The sequence below is a fragment of the Dasypus novemcinctus genome, chromosome X (assembly GCF_030445035.2).
Source record: "Dasypus novemcinctus isolate mDasNov1 chromosome X, mDasNov1.1.hap2, whole genome shotgun sequence".
NCBI classification, from domain to species: Eukaryota; Metazoa; Chordata; class Mammalia; order Cingulata; family Dasypodidae; genus Dasypus; species Dasypus novemcinctus.
In genome coordinates this window covers 46,367,546-46,376,855 of record NC_080704.1, presented here as the reverse complement: position 1 = coordinate 46,376,855, position 9,310 = coordinate 46,367,546, and the positions used below count along the sequence as shown (strand labels likewise).

Genomic DNA, 9,310 nt, shown 5'->3' with positions numbered 1-9,310 from the left:
TAACAATGACACAAATAGAAGACTGTGAGAGTAATCCAAGCTCGGGGAACAGCCTGAGCATCTCCTATACTCTAAGGGTTACAGAAATAAAGCAGCAAAAAGATGTTTGAACAGCACTGAAATATATAACTGAATGTGGTGAAAAAAGGAAATGTTAGAGTTTGTGTGTATATATACACAAGTATATATATGGCAAGACAATAAAAATTTTAAAAATCCATGACAGTGAACCGTAAATTAAACTGCAGGCTATAGTTAATAGTACAACTATCAAACTGTGTTTTAATCAGTTTTAACAAATGTACCACACCAACGCAAGGTGTAAATAGGGTAATATATAGGAATCCTGTATTTTATGCATGATTGTTCTACAACAATTTCTCTAATAAAAACATTTTTAAAAAAAGATGTTTGAAAAGGGTTGCAGCAATGGATGCTTTTAGCAGTGGAGCACTACCTTAGCTGCACCTTAGAATCACCTGGAAAGCTTTAAAGCTTTTAAAAATCCCAAAGCGGGGGGGGGCAGTTTGTAGCTCAGTGGTTGAGCGCCTGCTTCCCATGTATAAGGTCCCGGGGTTCAATCCCATGTACCTCCTAAGAAAAAATAAATAAATCCCGAAGCCCAGGCTTCATGCCAGAATAGTTAAATCAGAATTGGGAGTGGAACTCAGAAGCAGAAAGTGTTAAGCCCCCTCGCTCCCCCGGGGATTTGAACACTCAGCCAAGGTTGAGAATTTGCGGAGTAGGGTAGGCATAGAAGGTTAATTCTAAGCCCTTGATTAGCAGAACGATACAGAAAGCAGGGGAAAATGCTGACTGAAAGGCAAAGGCAGAGGATTTAAGGGTTGTTTCTGTGACAAAATCAGCGGGATTTGGGGGACGGTAAGCAGCTTGGCATATGTCCAATTCTATTGATGTTAGGTTACTCTGTCGGCGGCCCAAACCCTATATCTTCATCATATCTTCCCGCACTTTTTCCCACCGTTAAAAAAAACAAAGAAGGAAATGTTTTCTAACCCATGAATGGAGGGAGCCCTGCCCGCCCGAGGGAGATGTAAAGGTCTGAGAAGTTCCAAGCGCGGTGCCACAGCAATTTCTCAGCGATTCCTGGACCACAACGCACGAACATCCAGAGAGAGAACGCACAGCTGTGCCAGGGGCCCCAGCAGGGAGCAAAGACTGATTCCTCAGGGAACAGCGGCGCCTTTAAAACTCTGCGGGGCGGCGCGAGTCAGGGTGGCGTAACTGCTGACGTTTGGTGTGACCAAGCTGACTCCGCCCTCAAGCCGGCTTCCGGCGACGTACGGCCCCCGCCTGCGTCCTTCCCGCCCGCGCGCCGGGCCCCGCCCCACTCCCACGCGCCCCCAAGTGCCCCCTCCCCGGCTCGCGGGAACAGGCGCAGGTTGTTGTCCGCCGGCCCCCTGTAGATTCCCCTTCCGCCCTGCCTAACGACTTCCGCTTTGGGCGGGCTATGCGGACGCTGCGGCTTCCGGGCGAATCGGCCTCTGATCGGTGGCGGAGGCGCAGTTTCTCAGCGGCGTCTTCCCCGCCCCCTCTCCCGCCCTCTCCTGCCCTCTCCTGCCCCTCCCCCTCCCCCCCTTTCCCCCCCGCTCCCGTCCCTGGGGCTCGCGGGCTCATCGCTACATGGGGGCGGGCTTCCGCGGCCCGCTCTGGGCTTCCTGTTCAGAAGCGTCTCGGCGCTAGGCGGCGGCGACTCTGCTCGCGCCCGCTTCGGCACGGTGACCGAATTCCCGGGAGGCTCGAGGGCCGTATCTTGTGCCGCTGCGCCAAGCCCGGCCCTGCTCCGCCATGGCCCCGGTGCAGTTGGAGAACCATCAGCTGGTCCCTCCAGGAGGCGGTGGCGGGGGCAGTGGCGGCCCAGCGTCAGCCCCGGCGCCTCCTCCCCCGGGAGCCGCCGTGGCGGCGGCGGCGGCGGCCGCAGCCAACCCTGGCTACCGGCTCAGCACTCTCATCGAATTTCTTTTGCACCGGGCCTACTCGGAGCTCATGGTGCTGACGGACCTGTAAGTGCTGCGAAGCCCCCCTTCCCGCCCAACCGGCCCAGAGAGGTTTGCGCCTCCCTTTCTCCAGGAGGCTGCTGTTTTCTCCGCTGAGCTTAGTCTACAGTTTCTGAACTCAAAAGGTTCAGCGGAGGTGGTGGAGGAGCAGCTTTGCCTTTGGGGTCTTTTTGGCGATGAAGCACCGAGACCTGTTAATTACGCGTGGTATTTAAGACTTTTTCTGAAAATTGTCTTTTCGGATTTTTGCTGGAGTTGCCAACAGAGCTCTATTGGTTTCTTTGCTGGAAGCTTTTTAGCCCAGGGTTTAGGGATATATGATATTCCAGTTTAAAAAAGAAACAAAAACCAAAGATAGGATATCTGCTTTAGAGCCTCTTGACAGTACATTTTAAACGTGGGTTGGAACTGTGATTGTTGGAACACAGGAGATACGTTGTGTATAAACCGAGCCAAAATTTTTGATTACAGGTATTTTTCTGGAATATTTGAGGATGTTAGAAGTCTGTACGAATTCAGTGTAAATAAAATTGGGGGGAGGGGGGCGGTGTAGCAGGCCTGCTGTTATTATTTCTTGGAGTATGAAGGGAGTTTGTAAATCACCATGTTAGCCATGAAATGCCATGGGACATGACTAGGGTGTTAATCCTTTCGGAGTAGGATCAGAATACACTGTAATGAATTTTTTAAGTATGTGTAGAAAGGCACTATAAAATTTGGGGGCATATACTTTAATTTCTGTTTCACATTTTATGACCCAGGTTCAGAAAAAGTAAGCCAGAGTTATCTGGATTGGTTTTTCTTTTTTCTATTATTTCCCTTTCAAATCGGTGTTTTCCGCTGAAGTATGAATATGTAGATGTTAAGCTGTAACAGTATCACAAATAACTTGTTGCTAGAGATGTTAAAATGTTGCAGATGACTAAAAGAATTCGAATAGTTTCCACCTCTTCCTGTAAAGAAAGCATCAGTATCAATTTTTATATACTGTACTTTTTAAAAAGGCACAGAAAGAGGTAAAGAAGCCTTCACTTGTCTATTGAGAAACTTAAATAGCTGTCATGTTTAGGGGTTATTGTATTAACATACTTCTCTGCACTTTTTATTGTTAGATTTCATAAAATTCCAAGAGTACCTATTAGAAAGTGTCATGTATGTGAAGGTCACCTGTCCTCTGTATAGCTGTGGAAAGAATGTTGAGAACTGCTGCCTTCACTGGTTTTGTAATTTGTTTTTCCGTAGGAGATTTGTAGAAATTCCCTGAATTATATTGTGTTCTTAAGCATGACTTTTCTACTGTTTTAGGCCTTGGTTTTTGAAGAGAGAAACGTGTTTTATTGCCTTAGAGTAAGGGTAGTTCCTCCCCCTTTATAAATGTTGACCAGTTCCCATATTTATATCTCCATCACATCCCTCTCTGCTGAACTCCAGACTCTAAATCCAATATCTAATGGGCATTTCAATGTACCAAGTCTGGAAACAAGCTCCTGACTGCCCTCAACCTCCCAAACCTTTCCAATCTTCCTATCTCACTAAATAGTGTTTACTTTGTTTCTGTTGTTGCTCAGGCCAAACACTTTGGAGTAATTCCTGGCTCCTCTTCACATGTAGTCCATCAGCACGTCCTGTCAGCTCTCTGACTTCAGAATATATCCAGAATCTGACCACTTGTCACCACTTCCACCATTCCTAGTCCAGTCCAAACCACCTAATCCTTTGGTTGTGCTACTACAGTAGTCTCCTGACTGGTATCTCTACTGCTACCCTTGCCCCTTCTACGGTGTCTTCTCTGTAAAATAGTCAGTGTGATCTAAACCCTAAAACTTCTCTGTTCAGAACCCTCCAATGGTTCCCCAGGTCACTTCGATTTAAAAGTTTTTATAATTGTCTATATATAGGGTAACCATAAATTGTATCATCCAAACCAGGACACTCTTGAGCGTGAAAGGCAGCTGTTAATAATACTTTGGGCACACCTGTTAATAATACTCTTGGGCACACCAGGACATATCACCTTATCTTTAAGGCCCTGCATGAACTGTACCCTCTCACCCTTAACCTGTTTCACTTCATTTCCTGATTAATACTCTCCTTGCATCTTTCTTTCCAGCCACATTTCCCTTGTTGACGTTTCTTTTTTTTTTTTTTAAGATTTATTTATTTATTTCTCTCCCCACCCCCCCCAGTTGTCTGTCCTCTGTGTCTATATGCTGCATCTTCTTTGTCTGCCGCACGGGAATCTGTCTCTTTTTGTTGAGTCAGCTCTCCTTGTGTGCGGCGCCATTCCTGGGCAGGCTGCACTTTCTTTTGCGCTGGGCGGCTCTCCTTACAGGGCGCACTCCTTGCACGTGGGGCTCCCCTATGCGGGGGACACCCCTGCGTGGCAGGGCACTCCTTGCGCGCATCAGCACTGCGCATGAGCCAGCTGCACACGGGTCAAGGAGGCCTGGGGTTTGAACCGCGGACCTCCCATGTGGGGTAGACGGACACTCTAACCACTGGGCCAAGTCCGCCGCCCCCTTCTTGATGTTTCTTGATGGTGCCAGGTACTCTCCTACTTCAGGGCCTTTGCTCTTATCCCATAAATCTGTGTGGTTTAGTTTCTCATTTCCTTAGGTCTTTATTCAGATATCACATCAGAAAAACCTTGTCTGACCACCCTATACAAAATAGTACTCTGTCCCTTCACTCTAGCCTTCTTACTATGCTGCTTTTTTCTTTACAGCAGTTAACATGACCTGACATTAGTTTATTGTCTTGTCTCCCACCACTGGAACCTAAGCTCCATGAAGATAGGGATTTTGACTTGTTTATACTTCTCCAGGGCCTAGGACAATGCTTGGCACATGGTTGGGACTTAATTAAATATTCGTTGATCTAATACATGAATAAATGAGTTTTTAGAATTGTCATTGTTGACTATGGAGGATTTAATGGGAAAATTCTCTGTTAATCGTGATGCTTAGGTATATAACTTTTTTTCTCTTTCGTTTTGTGATAACCAAAGTTAGTTTAGGGACTTACCTTGGAAATTCCTAAAAAGCGTATTTTTCCTTGTTCAAGGTAGAAACTGCCAGGATGGATATATTAATGTAGAACCAGTGTTCTACTGTAAGAGTCTTAAGGGACAAGGTTACTTATTTCTGCCACATTTTATGCTTGTTTATGAACTGCTGAAGGTAAAAAGGGCAGCCTTGGCAATTTAGTTGGTTTGTTTTTGGCCCTAGGTTTCTGTTTTCTTCCTTTTGCTTATCCACTCCCTCCATTTCCCCAAACAACACACTATCATTTTAGTTTATACACTGCCTTGAATTTTTAAAGACTGAGGGGGATTTTTGTTTTAGTTTTAGTTTTTAAACATCTTTTTAACTAAAGGAACGTGAAGATCTAAAGTTACGTAAACTCCTATTTTCTCTTAAGTTTCGGTGCCTTCTTCCAAACATTTGTGTTTTAGACCTTTTACCCCAAATTGTGGAATACAAGATTTGTTACCCTTAAAGGAGTTTGAAATAGATGAGGAAGGTTGGAAGGAAAGAGGAGGCAGGCAGCAAAGCCTGTCATTTTTGCTTGAAATGATACCATCTCTGACAAGAGTTAATCCTTTTAGGACCCGTGGGGTAGGTTGAAGGAGCTAGGACAATGATTCCAGTTCTATCTACCCCCCAAAGGTTACACTCTTCTGTCTCTGTCACACACACACATACACCATTCTCATTCTCTCCCTTCCTTCTTGAAGACAAGGATGTGACTTCTGAAGAATAGTTTGCAGGAGCTTTTGCATATAGAGGAACTTACCAGCGACTGCTTTTATTTGCTGTCAGTATATTATGCTTTAAATTTTGCTTTATTTCTCTGTTCTGCTGGTCCTTCCAGTCCCTACCTAGTTCCCTTTATCACCCTAATCATAGCTTCAGCTTCTCCCATCCCTCTGTCTATTCTGAGACTTGTGGATAGCTATATGCCATAGCCTATTTTAATAGTTTCCTCTCCTTGTACCATCTCTGCAAGTGGTTTTACTTTTTTTGTTCCTCAGGCTTGTGGGTGGGAGGAGGGAATCTAAGGGTCTAGGTGGGCATTTTTCAAGAACTGATTAGATGGGGGGGGCATGAGATTTGTTCAGGCCATTGAATGGATTAGAGGTTAACAGACTATGGCAAATCAAGACCTTTCTAAGCATCAGTGTATGTGAGTGAGAAATGAGGAGTGTTAAATAGTATACTTTATCAGGGAAAACCTGTGGCATTGATTGCTGGCTTTCAGTATTGGAGAACTTGGGAAAAGAAGAGAAATCAGCACTGTAGTGGAGCTGTTTAAAGGTAATACAAGTCATTTGCATTTAATCACTGAATAACTTTACCATTACTATAAAACCTTTGATTGACCTGAACCCTTTTGTGTGCCTACCTTCCAGTGTTACCCACCATAACAAAACATGGAGGGATTATTGCTTTTGGAATCAAGGTTCCGTTGGGTACAGGGAAGCTGGCAACTAAGTAGTACTCCATCATCTGAGGCCATTTTGGTCTTAAAAGAATATTTTCTTTGACTCTCTGTAATACAGTGTGCTAATCTAAGACCTGGGGCTTTTTTTTTCTTCAGATTTTTGAGCTTTATGTAATTCCTTTTTGAAGCATTCTGAATGAAGAGAAATGTTCTTTTGTTGGTTTGTGTTCTTTTGTTGGTTTTTCCTTTAGAGTCAAAGTAAAGACTTATTATTACATTTTGATGAAGGTGTGCATGTATTTAATCAGTTTCCTTTTTTTCCCCTTTAGACTGCCAAGGAAATCTGATGTGGAAAGGTGAGTATGAAGAAGCCTTAAATCTGTCCCTGTTTTTTGTCTGATGAGTATGTGTGTGTGTGTTATAGAACTGTGGGTTAGAAACATAGGCCCAAAGGGCCTAGGGTGCTTTCTCATATCATGTGTTTGGGAAGCCCCCTAGAAATGACATTTCCTCATCCTTGGCGATATTTGGCGTGAGACTAGCTCTGGATCTTCTATTCTGACAAGCTTTAATGAGTGACTGAGAGGGTCAAATCCCTGAGGGGGATAGGAAGATATAGAAGATAAAGTCCCTAATGGAAGAAACTGAAGAGCAGGCTGGCTATTTTACCATTTGTTGCATTTATGCTTAGATATCTTCAGAGAATTGACATTTGACTACTGCTATTACTGCTTTATAGTTGAAAGAATCTATGTTTCAGTTGGAGTTTGGGGCTTAAGACATAACTAAACAGTGTGTTTTCATAGGTCAAAGGAACAAGATAAATTAAGTTTTCAAAGAAATCATGATAGAGATTTAAATTTTGACTATAGCATTGGCTGATTGACTATTTTTGGCACTACTTATGCTCCTTGGTTGATTTTTTTTTTTTTAAATATCAAGTCATTAGGAAAGTTTTTAGCATTTATTAGTGCCTTCACTCTACAACCACCCCACCTCACCCCACCCCAACTGACCTTTTTGATAGAATCAGACATAGATTGAAAAGGTAGAGATGAAAAAGACAACTGGGGCATACCTGAGTTATGATTTGACTGGGTCAGTTTTAAAGGAAGGAAATGAAAGTATTCTGTCTGCTTTGGGGTAGGAAGGGCAGCAGCGCCTTTGGAAAACTGACTCGTGCTGCCTGTCACTTGAGACAGCTTGGTCGGAAATCCACGTTGTAATACGTTACAAAGGGAGACACCTTTCTAGTAGAGGAGCTCATTTGGGAAACCAAAGTAATATCACAAGTATGTTTATACAAGTAGGTTTGTGCCCTGTAAGCTGTTACCCTGTTAGAGTGATATACTGAGGCTCCGCTCCTGGCACTGAGGTGGCTGCCAAATCGCAATGTACATTTAGGGTTTCAGCTTTGTCTCAGTCTTGCCCATTAGCTCTGCTTGTTTATCACTTTCCGTCCTTCAGCGACACTGGTAAAAGGTTACAATTGTATCTATGTCCTTGGTTTTCTGTTTATAGTACCACTAATATTGTTCGCTGATCTTTAAGGAGGTCTTTCAGGTCATTTGTGGGATCCACATGTTCTTGATAGCGCTTCAGGAATCTTCAGTCATGATTACTGCAAAAATTTTTACTTCGGTGCTGCTAATGGGAAGATGCTGAGATGTGGGATGGAGCTGTAGATCATTGTTCCTAAGATTAATAGGTCAGAGTCCCCTTGGAGAAGGAGATTAGTGTCTTGCTGGGCCCTGTCATCAGTCATGGCCTGGTGAATATTTTTTTCAGTGTCTTAAGATAAACCATGGGAGGTAGGGGTTTTGTGGTTGACATGAAGTTGCAAGGTCTAGCTAACACATTGATTGATGGAATAGAGCTTTTAATAAAGCTTTAAGGCCTTATGAAGAGATGATAAAAATACTGATGCTATACCCACTATGATGCTATGGTGGCTTTTTTTTTAAATTTTTTTTTTTATTTTTTATTTTTTTATGGTGGCTTTTGTTTTTAGCACTGACCTTAGTTTCTTTAACTTTGTTTGGATAATTGAGCATTTCCAACTTGTCATTGTAATTAGTATGGTAAAGAGTTGCACAGTTAAGTCCCTTGATTATTCAGCTTTTAAAATCATGCTCAGTAAGATGGGAAACGGACCTTTGCTTTTGTGGAAAGAATACCCTTTTAAGCCTTGGTAAAGAGCCATTTTGGTTCTCTTCTCTACAAAGATCACAAAAGATTATATACATCTAATTCATAACACCTAAGTTTGGTCTCCTCTGTGACTCAAATTCTACTGCCACCTACCCATTAATTTGAAATATTTTCACAAACAACTTTTATTACAACATAAAACAATAAAAAATTACTAAAATGTTGTATTGGAGTTATTATTCCAAGGTGGAAAATAAAGCCTTGCCAGATGGTATGCAAAATGTGAGAATAATAAATCATATTTGGATAAGTATAATTGGTTCATTTTGTCATAGTGGTTGGGAATAAAGATTGATTTATTATTGAGCTTAGATGAGATAAATTGTGAAGAAGTCTTTCTAATGTTCTGGTTCATTAAGAATTGTTTTATTTTATAGGAAAATAGAAATAGTGCAGTTTGCTAGCCGGACACGCCAACTCTTTGTTCGATTATTAGCTTTAGTAAAATGGGCTAATAATGCTGGCAAAGTGGAAAAGTGTGCGGTAAGTTAATCTTTTAATTTATAACTTCTGGAATGTTAACTTATAATAGTCACAATTTCTTATTTTAGCTTTATAGTTTCTTATTTTAGCTTCAGTATCTTTTGTTTTGAGGGACAGTTTATGTGAGTAATCATATTTCTGTATGATACTGTGTA

General features: G+C 42.6%; 1 protein-coding gene across 2 annotated transcripts in view; it reads left to right on the top strand.

Annotated features, from left to right (window-relative positions):
* The first annotated feature begins 1,318 nt into the window (after positions 1-1,318).
* Positions 1,319-9,310, top strand: part of MED14 (mediator complex subunit 14) — a 79,648-nt gene continuing 71,656 nt past the window's right edge. The window contains exons 1-3 of one of the 2 annotated variants that reach the window (XM_058291707.2): positions 1,319-2,024; positions 6,791-6,817; positions 9,050-9,155. In XM_058291707.2, coding sequence (XP_058147690.1) covers positions 1,810-2,024; positions 6,791-6,817; positions 9,050-9,155 — 348 coding nt within the window. In that variant the 5' untranslated portion in view covers positions 1,319-1,809. The remainder of the gene's footprint in view (positions 2,025-6,790; positions 6,818-9,049; positions 9,156-9,310) is intronic. The other variant, XM_058291708.2, reaches the window with a different exon arrangement.